Raw genomic sequence first — 14,099 nt, 5'->3', positions numbered from 1 at the left:
GCAGTTACGAGCACCTCAGTGCATAAGTAATTTGTAAAAACATGGCATTGCTTCCAAAGAGAGAAGTGGAATTTCCATGTATTCATGGTATAGACAATTGAAGCAGCATGGATTTACTTTTGGATTTTTTCATGAGGGCAAAATAGTCCATTTCAGGTACCTGCTGTAATCAACATATGCTAGAAGCCTCCTCAGATGCATAGTAAACAGGAAATTTCTTTCTGCTTGTGATTTTACTCATCATTGACACACTTCAGAGATCTAAATGTAAAATCCAGAACTCGGAGATAGTATATGGAATTGTGATTATTTCTCTAGATCTGTCTGTCCATAGAACAATTAACAGACTACATCCATCCACATAAAAAACATTTAACATCTGTAGCAGATGTAAAGAATAAGCTAATAAGTTTCAACAAGTGTAAATATATAAATGTTACTAGCTTTATTTGAACATATCAATTTGACTTTTGCATCATCAGAGGGACAAGGGATCACAGCTGGACATAGATATCTTAAAGATGTATGAGATGGGACTTCAACATTTTGCAATGTGTGCCTTGCTTCTAAATGAAGACACAAATTCAGCCACAGAAAGGATGTCCCAGAAGCTGCCAAAACCAGGTCATGAAATGCATTACCACAAGGCATTCTGCACTGTATGCCATGAAACATTGCAACCTGTACCATTAGAATGTTTTAATCCGTTGTGGTAGAAACTGTATATAATTTTTCTGATCTAATTTTGTGACAGCAACCATCACTAAAAGCTTCTTTATTATGCACTATATTTTCTTTTTGGCTTACAGGCAAAATATCTAAATATATTGGATCACGCAGCTTCAACTAAGCATTTAGTACATGGTCACACTGCTTACATTATTCATTCTTATATTCAGAGTAGAAATGGCTAGGAAGCCATTGTTTTGTGGACTGGCAGAGAGAGGTACATGGTAGACAAACGCATAACTAGAGACCTAAACATGGGTGTAAGTTGAACACTGACCATCTTTGGCAGAATCACGCCCACAGCCAGATCCGCGCACACAGATCTGCCAAGACAAACAGAGCAGTACATGGTGTAAGCTGTGCTGCCTGTATGGCATGCAGTAATACACCACTTTCCCTACCATGTTTTTCCTTTATTTTTTTCCCCCTTGGTCAGAATGCAGCCCTTGTAAGGTAATCTCTACAGCTCAGCCTTTCCAGTCTTGGTTGACTATTTTATTTCTCTACAGTTAAGGATCACGTTGTATGCCCACACAGACCTACTAGGGATGGTAGCAAGTGATTAAATGCATGTACAAGGATAGTTTAAGGATTTTAATGTGCTCTCTGCAAAGTATTCAAGGATATGGATGATATGGTCTCATCCTACTTGATTCAATATCTAGTGTTACAAGTTGAATAATATTCAGTTTTGCCTATATTCTTTGTAAAAGGTTTTTCAATACAACTTTGATGACCATTTATTTGGTATTTGAAAATGCAATCATTTTCTCAACTTTCAGTTTCATACACCAGAACCACTTGTTCAATCTGCGGACTCGTTACCCTGCTAAGAAGGGTTAATCAAATGTTATTACAGAGTGCCATTTGGAATGTGTTTTGAACTTCAGGTTGAATATTTGGAAGAAGCCTCCCCTCTCCTCCCATACTTATACTTGTTAGTGTTAAATTAAAATGTAATAAATAGTTTCTTTAAATGCTCAAAGATAAAGAGTCATGAATGGACTGAAATATGTACTCAGAAATACAATTAATATTGTGTCTAATATTAATATAAACATGCTATATTTTTTTATATTATCTTACTGTATTATAGGGAGTAGACAGCAATCTAGGATCGTATTATGAGGAAGAAGAAGAAAAACATTAAAAGATGTGTAGTTAAATAAAAGTTCATTTAACAGGGAAAAAATACTAAAATTTTCAGCGATGGAAGACGGGAAGAGTTGTAAAAGAAAAAATCTCAAAATCATTGTGGAACACTGCAAAATTGTTGTTGTTTGGAAATGTTTTAATATCATCTGTGGATGATACAATAAGCTTAGCTTTACTACATATATTTGAAGGTGTTGCCAGTGTGAAGATTCTGGTTCAGGAACAACCTGGAAAATAGATAATGTATCCACGTTTACAGAGGAAAAAAAAAAAAAAAAAACCTTTAGCAAAATCTTTATCAAATCTTTAGAAAAATCTTTAACAAATCTTTAGAAAAGTACATGACAGACATTGAAAACATCCTGGAAAGAGTTCTGATTTTTGAACCATGAATTCCCATCTCAGTGACTTTCCAAGCAGGCAGGCTCAACACCTATCTTAAAGTTTCTAAAGACCACTCAAGCTACTATAATACAGAACGTGCAAAATATACCCGTGAAAGCATTACTGCCAAATGATCTTATAAAGACCTTATTCTTCCGCACTAAAAACAAAAAGGAATTTTACACTATGCTTCAAAGATCAGCAGATGAAGGCCATAATCACGTTGAAATCTGAACGCTGCAACATATTGAATCAATTCTGGATTCTCTGTCTCTATGAATGGTACTGAAGCTCAGTAGAAATGGGTTCCAAGGCATTTACAAATTCAAATACAGTTTTGCTTTGTTTTGGTTTTATTCTTGTAAATATACTAGTAAGGTAAGAGCCTTCCAGCCCCATTCCTTGTAAAGGCTACTACAGTATCTGTAGTCAGAACAGTAGCCTAAGACACTGTGGTGCTTTTGTGTTCAGATGTCATTTCCAGAGTGTTATTTTCTTACTAATGTCCTCAAGATTTTACAAAATAAGCTTTCCTTCATCCAGACAGACCTAATTCACTGTTGCAGAAAGAAAGGCTTCCAGATTACCCTTTTTGAAGTGATTGTGTTCCAGTTTTAAATAACCGTTTGCAGCTACCTGTATCCTGTTCAACTGACTATACTTAAGCAAACCTAATTGCCTGCTTCCCACAATCTAATTTTAAGACCACCTAGGTGCCATGCTGTGTATTACAGCACTTCATGGGAGATCTATCCTCTTGCTACAAACAACATGCTTGGGACTTTCTGACATCACCGTGCTGCTAACTGCCCCTATTTCCACACCTCATCACTGAAGCCTACACAGCAATTGATTTCAACGTCAGCCATAGGACAAACACGGACTACGTGTGATAATCTTGAACTAATGAAAGATAACTTTCCAAAAATGAAATGTGTAGCTCCGTTGTATGTAACTTCAGGAGCCATGTACATTTTAGTGAAAACCTTTTTATTGTTAATTTTCTGATACAGTAAATTCCAGTCTTGTACTTTGCAATGTACTTACAATAAAATACAAATCTGGTTCAAGAAAATTAAGCTTCTAAGACCTACCAGCAGTACAGGCTATACTAACAGATGTACACTATTTCTTTCAGCTAGATTTTCAGCATTACTATGGATTTCTACTTGGTAGTGTGAAATATCATCACTGACAATTATAACAGCTGAAAGATCTTCAATGCATAAAATTTTGTCATCAGTTTAAGATAGTTGGGGGAGGGGGGTGTTCATATGTGTAGGAATAATAAGCTTCTTACCACGGAATAAACATTAAAAAAAGAAAAAATGCTTTAAAAAAAAAAAAAGCATAGGATGCAAACAATAAATGAAGCCCTAATTTTTGACACTACTGTTTACTCAGTGTTCTACGTAAAAATTAACAGAGATTACAGCTCACTTCTGGTGGAAAGACATTCATTAACTCAGACAGAAGATATTCAGCCTGTCTAATATTCTTGCAAGGAGGAGGAGGAATGACAGTATTGATGTGAAGAGTAAACTAGCGTCTTAAGTTTAGAGAGGGTCTTTGTAGGGAGATAGCAGGACATTGTATGGAATCCTGTGCTGTTTCTGTCCTAGTTCTCCCACCTTCACTGACAGATTATCAATATCCAGAAGCTGTCAGACTAACACCTTTCACCAAAGAAATCAAGAACATGATGAAAAATAAACTAGAGCACTTTGAGAAAACAGATTTGTCATCGCATATCTTTGCTTTTAACATTCAGTTATTCCTAACTGCCAAAGTGCTGCAAAATGAAAGGTGTACAAAACCTACAACTCAACATGTATTTGCAGCATACAGAATGACAATTCATTTATATAGCACACATGTCTAGGTTTCTCCTTAAGTGTGTAAAAGGATTCCAAAATACTAATATATTTCACGAAATCAGTAGTAATATTTACAGAGATGTAAATTCTCACTGTGCACGAAGTCAGTTTTGAGACATTAATTTTAGATGTGGGGAGGACAAGATAGGAGCAGAAAACATCCGCACATCAGGATGGGGGTCCTTGTCTGGGTCCTTATCATTAGTGATGACAAGAGCACAATGACATATATCATTTTTTGCCTACAGGTAACATGCAGTTAGGAATAAGGTCTACTTGTAAACCTGTACTAGACAGTCTGCTATATAGTTCTGTTTCTGACAGCTATTTCATTGATGAAAATGGAAAGTCATTCTTCAAGGCAGTATAATTATATATTACTCATCTAGAAATTGAAGAATAAGGACGCACACCTCATACATGCTCTGCATTGCACATGACATTTAATATAGCAGATAATAAATAATGAATGTGATTCATAATAATGCTTGAGTGGAAATAAATTGCAAAGCAAGTTCATTAAATTTTTAACCAGGGCATGTAATGATGGGACAAGAGGCAACAGTTTTACACTGAAAGAGTGTAAGATTTGGAATGAATATATGGCAATAACTTTACACAATGAGGGTGCTGAGACACTGGAACAGGTTACCCAGACAAGATGTTGTTGCCTTATCATTGGAGATGTTCAAAGTGAGGTTGGATGGTCTTTGAGCAACCTGATCTAGTGAAAGATGTGCCTATGTCCAAGGGGTTGGACTAGATGACCTTTAAAGGCTCTTTCCAACCCACACCATTTTGTGGTTCTGTGACTCTACATACTCTAAACATGGGCTATATCCTGAACTTACTTTTACTAAATAAATTCACTGGTAAAGATAGTGTGATTAGATAAAAATATAGATTTTTTTATAATCTAAGAACTGCAACATCACACTTACATTTATCCACTAACAAATCCAGTAACTCCATTTTGAATTGTTCCTTCACTCTAACACTGATCTTCTCCAAAGTATACATCTACATTCCAAAACATTGCCAAATTAATATAAAACAAATGTCATGACATTTTCTAAAGGTCAAATAAGTGGCTGTAAAAATTCACATGAAAATAAATGTAATTTCTAAATATAACAGTGTCCATTTAACACCTTCACAAAATTTCAAGAATATCTAATTTAAATGAATGCTTAAGTAAGGTAAAGTAGCCTAAACTAAACAGAAAAATATCCTTCATTTGGAAGCTGTGCTGCCTCAGTGGGAATCAGCAACCTGCTGGCGATCAAACAGTTACTGTTTTCATGATGTGTCTTTAAGAATGTTTTGCTCCTTGCAAGTAGTTTCACAAAGAGTTCTGAATTTTTGTATAATCTTATAACCCAGAGGCAAAACACTTGTTAGGTTTGGCACACAAAGCAAATCAAGACAGGGAGACGAAAGTCTACCTCTATGTGCATGTATTTAAAGAACACAGGTGAAGGATTTGGACTGTACTGTGCCATAAGGGCATAGACAGCATGTATTATTCACTAAAAAGCATGTGAGTTAAGATAAAGGAACAGGGGTGAAAAAGTAAGAGATGAGAAGAGCTCTCAAAGCATTAAGAACTTGTTAGAATGAGCCTAGCACCTGGAAAAGCTGAAATTAAGAGATGCACCATTTCAGTACTGTATCCTGAAAACAGGACTAGACACCAAAGCACAGACTTGTCTTCAGATGCCAAGAGGATGCTTAGTGGAAACAGAACTGTTAAGAGGAAATGATGCTACTTCCATATTTGCCTTATAGAACTGATTAGTTTTCCTTGTTCTGGAAAGGATCAAACTGTTTTCAAGTCAAGATACATTTAATTTTCTATTACAGATTTATTAATTTCATTTTGTTGGGGATCTCATTGCTTTGACGGCCCTTGATTTTTTTTCTAATGCTAAACTTTTTCTTTAGATTTTCATACTTTGAGCAGTAGAATCTTTATTTTCCCCGATGTTTTTACATAAACAAAGTGCTGAGGAAACTATAAATAACCTTTTTTCTGAGTTATGTAAAGCAGACACTTTTCCAGAAGCACATCTTTATTTAATAATGAATTTAAATTATATTTTAACTATTTAATTGTATGCAATATTCAGGGTATAAAGATAAACATCATTTTCCTAAATGAAATCACAGAACATGTCACGTTGCTGTGGAGACACTGATATCGTTTTTTCCTCCAAATATAAAACCCATAAACTAAGAAAATATACATACCTATGTACATACATAGTATTCAAAAGAAGTACTGAGTTTAAAGAAATTAGGGAGGGAAGGAGGTATTTAAGTTCACTTTAAAAAATAAACAGCTAACACTAAAATTGAATTTCATCCTGCTGCAGGTTGAAAAGAAATATAGTCAGAAGCAAACAACCCCCTTTTGTTTAACACTTCCAGCTCAATCCTAAAAAGAACTTCTATATCCATCCAAATTAGTGGCAGTTGAGAGAACTCACAAAGGGTTATTTCATTCCTTTTGTGGACAGAGAGTCTGAAAGCAGGCATGAACCAGTGAGGTAGTAGCACATGTCTGCACTGCTACCCAATGGTGCCAAAGGAAGAGAGGGCTCCCATCCCCACAGTTACTGGGCATGTCAGGAAACTCTTCTGTAGAGAAGATCAGGCAGTGTGGAACCTTCTACTTCTAAAACAAATTACAAAGGAGCAAGACCAGTTCTAACAGAGCAATGTTATTTAATTCAGCTGCTGAATGGCAGATGCCATATAAGAAACAATCTGCGAGGAAGGATGGCTCTGGAAAATCAGAATAAAAGGCTAAAGATCAGAGCTTGGTCTCTGATTTTGTCTTCATGGTAAGAGCAGAAATGACAAGGGTAATGCGTGCATATATATATTGTGCCCTCGGGGAAATCAACGGATAATAGATTCTGCCACCATTCACTGCACCATTCATTGCTTTTTTCTTATTCCACATAAAAATAAAATGTGGATAAAAAAATAACACCTTCATAATAAATATAGTAAAAATATGGTAAATATGTCTGAGTATTTTTCACTAGAGAAGCAAAGATTCTTCCTTAATGTTGATAGAATAATTTAATTTTAAAGGCCTCATCTACCACAGCTCAAAAACAGTGTTTTTTGTTGCTGCACTGAGCTATCTGCTGTACAGCAGGAAAAGCAGGTGGCTCATTTAGTGCAATTACACCACTTTGATTCTCTCCCATTTTTAACTGATTGGCAGTGACCAGTTTATTGTGTTTAAATAATCGTCTTATTGTGTTTACATTTCTTTAGCATGCAGCTCCGTTGCACTGAGCTGGTGGCTTCATTATCTGTAACTCCCTCACAGCTCAAGACCAGAAAAATCATAAGCCAATGATCCATGCCAAGTTGGCACCCACCACAGTTTAGATGGAATACTTGAGCCATGCAGCCTTTGTTTCCTCAACTGTGGTACCTACTACCATCAATTGTTCAGCAGATATTTTGTTTGAAATGCCTTGCTAGGCAGGACAAAACAAAGTGGGACAAAGTAAAGCACTATCCTTTGATTTTAACTGTACTTTTTTTGTTTGCATTAAATAAAATGCTTCATCTCATGTATAAACAGATCTTTTCATTCTAGAACCCACTCTATAAATAGGTATTACTTCACTTCCTTTTACAGCATATGTTAAGAACGTAGTGCTAAACACACAAAATCTGCCACCCTCAGAGAACTAGGATTTGGGATGATTCAGTGAGTGCTAGATCTTTCCATTTCAGGTCAGTCATTTACTGGGAGTGGTATTCAGCTATAATGCGCAGAGGAAAAGCTTTCTGCCTTTAATGCACACAGAAAGCTTTCTGCCTTTAAGAGAGCTGGTTTACCAAGGAAGCACACAACCATCTGTTTTGAGAGCCTCTGTATACACCCTTGCATGCAATAACTCAATTCAGTGGTTGATGGGAACAGCGATGTGTTATTTTTTTATACTATAAATGCACAAGAAAGTAAAAGGGAAAAGTACTATGCACATGGACTGCACTTCCAGGGTAGGGGTAAGGAACAGTTCTTAGCAATGTAAAAGCCACGAAGACTTCAGTGCTGAGTTACGGGTTAAAGGGAAATGTTCTTCACCAGGATTCATACTTCATTTCAAAGGACAACATCAGATCACCATTAATTTTTATTGTCATCATGATATTGTCACCAGATTAATAGCCACAGCAATGTTCAAGGTCAGTTAACGTGTGAGGAAAAAATACTGGAAAAATTACTGGCGGAACACTCTTATAACAGTAAGGCACTTTTCATTGCCCAGTTTGAGCAATCTCCAACTCTAGATGTTTAATGTTGCATCAATGATTTGCTCTAGAGCCATTTAAAACCATTCAGTAGTAGATATGGTCAAATCCCACTTCCACTTGAGCACAGTGGGAACAGGAGAGGCACACGATTTTAGCATCGCAGTCCAATAAACAAGAAACTCCTAGTAAGCTGTCTCCAATACTCTTAACATGCAGGGCACCAATTTGCACTAAGATCATATAGAAAAAAAGGCATAATGAGAATCCAGCCATGCTGTCAGTCTTGACCTTCTTTTATATGACTTCAGTTTTGTTTAGTTTTATTTTGTTTTTTGCAACATTTTATAAGAGATACAACATCAGTTTAATTCTTACCTCTTAAAGGAGCCCATTGTTAGTAATTTGTTCATCACAGCCCCTTCAACCTCCCCAAAAAAGTTACCAGTCTGCAAGGGAAAAATACAAAAAATTACCAGACGTGTAGATAAATGCGAAATAACACTGGATGCAATTTAAACTGGCATATTCTGGGTTCTGGCAAGAGTGGCTTTGACAGCTACATAGATAGGTTTTCAGGACTATTGCTGCATAAAAACTGAAGAGGACTTCACAGTCATGGCAAGTTATAGGGATTATATTATTACCCCTGAGCAGATGTGAGAGCTTATACAGTAGATTGAGGGACATTATATAACATCTAATATCAGAAATAAAAGCCATCCCAACCTAAAGCTTGTAAAGGAAACACATTAATCTGATCACAAATCCTTGTGATTAAAATGTTACTCAAAAAAGCTATAAACAGGTTGTGAGAGGATTTCATAAACAGTCATAAAAAAGCATTGTTTATAATTCCTGCATGACCTGTTTAAGGAGCTGGAATAGTACATTTCAGCAATCCTATAAATTTTAACTGCATTCAGAATCATTTTATACTCAAAACCACTCAACCTGATGAATTACCCATGTCGTCCTTGTTCAGTAAATGTGGACGAATAAAAATAAATCTCTGTTGAGAAAACAAACATTCATGTGATGAATTTGGTATGTAATACAGAAGTGACTCCATTTTCTGCAGCCATTCATATGGCATTCTAAAATCTTGCATGTACGGCATTCTTTCTACTTTGGAAAGACTTTTTTTTTTTTATCTTAGGACCTCAACTCCCAGAAGGATTGGGTATGTTCTCTGCAGTGTTTAAAGGGAGAAAACCACAATTTATGGGGGGAAAGGGCACCACACTCTCAAATTACATGGATTCCATAGGTTTTGTATGAACTAAACCTCAATTCCATTACAAGGAACCTACTTGACCTCAAGTATGCACCTGGGAGTTTGCAGGCAGAGAAGTTACAGCCCTAGCCAAAAGTGGCATTCCTCTACCAAAAAAAGCAATTATCTTTTTTTTTTTTTCTTTAAAACAAACAAACCCAAAACAAAACAACAAGAAGAACAAAAAACACTCGGGAAACTTGGCATATTTTCCAAAACATATAGGTGTGCAAAGTCTCCTAGAAACAAGAGGAACATTTGTGGTTTACATGACTAAAAATACTAGCTTCAGTAGCCCTAGCTGACTGACGAAGATTATCCTAACTATGGGAGAGGCAGTCAGTTAACGTCAAAAAGCCGAAACCATAAATGACTAATATAACCTTAGATAGTAATAAACTTGATTTTTCAAGTTGTGTTTCATCTTGTAAAAACATTTCAGTGACAGTTCTCCCCACAAAAGATTCGTCTGTAAATCCTAGTTCTCTTCAATGCAGTAACACCCAGATAATTGTAATTTTTAATATATTTGGATTTGGTGATAACTCAGATGAAGAATTACACTGCCAAGCATAATTACACTGCCAATCTTGTGTGGACAAGATTCTTAGATAGGTTCAGGTCATTTCTGGCAAGTCCAAAGAAAAACAGTGCTGAAGCACATTCAGGAATGAACACTTGTTTCTTATTCCATGAAACGATAGGAAGGCTTTCTCCCTATATATGTACTTTAGGACGCAGTGACAAAGGAGCAAGAGTCCATAGACTTTGCTTGGGGTTCTTGTAAAACCAGCATCTTACCACTTGCTCCCTGACCTTCCATCAGCGATGGATTTTCAGCTGCTTGTCTCCTAGCTCAGAAAACAAATAGGCAAGACTCACATATGCTTGATGTTACGGGCAGGAATAGACATTGCTCCAAAGAACTTAAAATTTGACACATTTCTAGCCTAGTTATGGTCCAACATCTGTCCATAATATATTCCTCATAGGAATATGTAATAACTAGTATCAGGTAATCTACCAAAGAAAACATCTCTTCCCAATCATGTTTATTGGCTGTAGCCAACTATCAACTAGCAAATGAATTACACAAATACCATGCACAACAACAGGGGGACAAACCAGACAAAATGTTTTCAGTGTATCATCATTATTCTACAATGAGTGTTATTCTTGGGTCATTGCTCAACTAAGTAGAAAATATATATTTGATAGATGTAGGGGAAAAAAATGTTTCTAACATAATGCAGTTAATGTTAAACAACACCATATTTTTAGTTCATGTCATTTTATGGGTACACCCTCGAATGATATTCATAACAAGCTTGACATTTTAAAGGGTGGAAGCAATACATGTAAAACAATAATTTCAGCCCTCAGTTTTGAATATAAGATAGCATATTGTGAAGAATGACTACTTCACAGCTCAGTACAATATCTGTTTAGCAGCTAATGCTCCAGAACAGTATTGGAAGGATAATACTTTCAGGAAAAAATATATTTTCCTTGTGTATTAGTTGCTAGCAGACTCATCCAAAATGGAGCAAGGGACAGAGGGATTGTGGGGAAAGATTATCCAATTCCTTTTGAGCAATGAAATAAACATCTGTATCTTTTTACTTTAAGAAGTTTCAGATTTAAGGCTGCAGTAATTCAAGCTTTTAATTTAGAAGTGAAATGTTCAGTTTGGCTTCTTTTTTGCCATCCACTTATAGTGCATTTTTTTTTTTCTTCTTTTTTTTTAAAGCCTCCTCTCCAGTCACTCTTCTAAGTCACCCAGAGCTCCTTCTGATAGCTGTTTCCCAGTAACCAGCCTAGTCATGACAAATTTAATTCTCCTAAGGGCTGAGTAAGAGTATGGATAACTCCTATGCACAGTCCCCACACACACAAGAAATTCAATTTCAGACAACTCTGGCATAACTGGGGCAGCATCCCATCAGTTCTCAGGCAAATGTTTGTGAGGATAGTGGTGGGTTCTTAATAAGGTTTGCAGAAATGAAGAATTATACATTCATTTTTCAGTTAGTTTCCATGAATGCAAAGCAAATTAATGTTTTAAATGATCTCCCCATTAATCACGATCCTTGTCCTCTCTATTGTGGTGCTGATTGCTGAGTTTTAGTCCTTCAGTGGCTGTAATACAATTCAGAAAACAAACTCTTCAGCAAACACCTGTGTAAAATTTCATTATCTGAAGTTTGAATGTAAGAGCTCTGCATAGCCAGCCTTCTCCCTTCCTCCCCACCCTTCACAGGTGGCATAAATGCCATAGTGAATCTTTCCTCTTGGGGTAAAAATTTATCATGGAAGATAGACAGTTCTGCAGCAAAGAAGCCCTTTCAGAGAACAGTTATGAGTTCATGACTTTACACCACTGGGAGACAGAAACTGAGCTCCTGTGAGAGGCAGCTCACATTATTTATTGAAGGAAGTTTTTAACTTCATGCTACTAATTACTTAACATTTTAAGACAGTGGCCTACTTTAAATAAATAAATAAATAAGATAATATAAATCAGTAATAGTAGATAACTGAATAAAAATCTTTCACTTACCTGCCTATAGTCTTCAGACACTAAAATAAATCCATTGTTATCTATTAGGTAGCAATTGATAGACTGAAAAATAATAAAAAAAATACAATTTAGATTTTTGGTTTTATGATACAGCAATAACTTAGTTTACTTCCAAATGACTTCTAAATAGATAAAACTTTCTTTCAGGTTCTTTTAATGGTTTACGTAACTTGAAGTGGATGTAGTCTCAACTCATGGGATGTTACCTGATTTAGTTTTTATACAGTTAGTTCATGCAAAACAAAACAAAGATGTATACAGAAATAAAATATATAAAATAACTATAACAAACATTAAAAGAACAGGATCAGTGCTTTTCTAATTCATTCTTGTATTCCTTGTATTCCTCAGTATTTCCTTGTAACGCAGTTTGCAAAGGCATAGAACTTTGTTGCTCCTGATGGCTTATCCTGTGTTTGGAGAAAAACATCAGCACTATGTCATTACCCTAATGATGTATTAATGAAAACACAGTGTCAGCCTGGAAGACCAACAGGGGACCAGGTAATATTTTTTAATTTGGTCATTGGGGGAGGGGAACAGAAACTTCTGTAAAAGAGGCCCCACAGGTCTCCTAAAAGCTTTTCAAATTGTGTTTTTAATTGGGAACTGGATTCAGAGGTAGGACTGTTAGCTTTTCATAGGTCAGACTTATAAATTGCATAAAACTAGGTAAACTCAAATCAGTGCTTCCCTCTATACATGCACGCGCTATTTTAACCTTAAGTGAATTACTTGCTACAGGCAAAGTTTTAATTACTGTGCTTCAGAGTTTAAACATAAGGTTCACCTCAAACCTGGGTATAACTCAGTTTCTCTTCATTATTGCCAAATACCTACCTCAGCGTTAAATCTTTAACATATTTCTATCATTAGTCTAAATCAGCGAACATTTTAACATAATTCCCTGAATTTTTAGTGACATTTGTGTAAAAAAAAATAAATTGTAGGGTGGCTTCCAATACAGGAATCATCGGATTCCTGTCTTTTCTTCCTGTCAGAGGGACTGGCAGAAATGTTGGCATGAAGTTTAGTTTTGAAAAAGCAAAGATACCCAAACCAGGCAAAAGTCTGAAATGAATGTAATTCTCTAATGCAAATGAAGGCTATTCTTTCTAATAGGTGAACTAAGCTCCAGACACCCCTAGTGGCAGAAAACCCGTCAAAAAGAAAGTTGAAACAACTAATTATTTCCAACCTTTGATCTGCTAGAAAGCCAAAAACTGTCAAATACAACATGACAAGCTGATGATTCTGGCAAGCAACTGAGCAGAGCTAAAGCATTCAGAAGAGGCAGCTACTTAACCTCAATGGTGTGTAAAGAGTGGAATTTCAGAAGTTGGACTGTAACTTCAGAACACTGCTATCCCCAAAGTCTATCATAAACCTCCCATAAACTTTATTAAGAGAAGAGCTAAGCCAACAAAGAGCTCTTTTGAGGATACTTATTTGCAGTCCTCATGCATGAAAGATTAATCTAAAGACAGTACATTAGAAAAAAATATTTCTCCACAGCATAGAAAATACTTAAGAGTAGTTACATTGGGTAAGAGAGAGTGTAGGCTTCATTTCATAATTTATGGATTACATACAGCTGGGAAAACACTGACGCGACTCAACAGTAAGTGGATGTGTGTCAAATCTCTAAGCCGTAGTCATTCATTAGTACTGTCCAAAATTTTAAGTGATGCTAATGATAGCTAATTGCTATTAGAGACAGGCAGTAAGTGGAATCTGCATCTTGTTAGAGGTGTTTGAAGATAACTACGTTTCTATTTCTATAGATTTTAGAAACATTTAACAACGGGGTGAT

At 36.0% G+C, this 14,099-nt stretch overlaps 1 protein-coding gene and 1 long non-coding RNA gene across 30 annotated transcripts in view; one reads left to right on the top strand and one right to left on the bottom strand.

Moving 5' to 3' along the window:
- Positions 1-14,099, bottom strand: part of CACNA2D3 (calcium voltage-gated channel auxiliary subunit alpha2delta 3) — a 530,340-nt gene that overhangs the window by 27,284 nt on the left and 488,957 nt on the right. For 26 of the 29 annotated variants that reach the window (XM_080605848.1, XM_080605850.1, XM_080605851.1 and 23 more), the window contains 2 exons: positions 12,266-12,328; positions 8,808-8,878 (listed from right to left, as the gene is read on the bottom strand). In XM_080605848.1, the coding sequence (XP_080461974.1) occupies positions 8,808-8,878; positions 12,266-12,328 (134 nt within the window). Of the gene's footprint in view, positions 1-1,006; positions 1,053-1,083; positions 2,112-2,907; positions 8,663-8,807; positions 8,879-12,265; positions 12,329-14,099 lie in introns of those variants that run through there. The other 3 variants (XR_013955470.1, XM_080605875.1, XM_080605876.1) reach the window with 3 other exon arrangements.
- Positions 9,266-13,545, top strand: LOC308200325. The gene is made up of 3 exons (XR_013955482.1): positions 9,266-12,109; positions 12,638-12,790; positions 13,409-13,545. It is a non-coding gene; the product is annotated as an uncharacterized lncRNA (long non-coding RNA).

This window comes from Anser brachyrhynchus (assembly GCF_964034855.1).
Source record: "Anser brachyrhynchus genome assembly, chromosome: 10".
Lineage (NCBI taxonomy): Eukaryota > Metazoa > Chordata > Aves > Anseriformes > Anatidae > Anser > Anser brachyrhynchus.
Note: the sequence above shows the minus strand (reverse complement) of the source record. Positions and strands in the feature narration are given on the sequence as shown.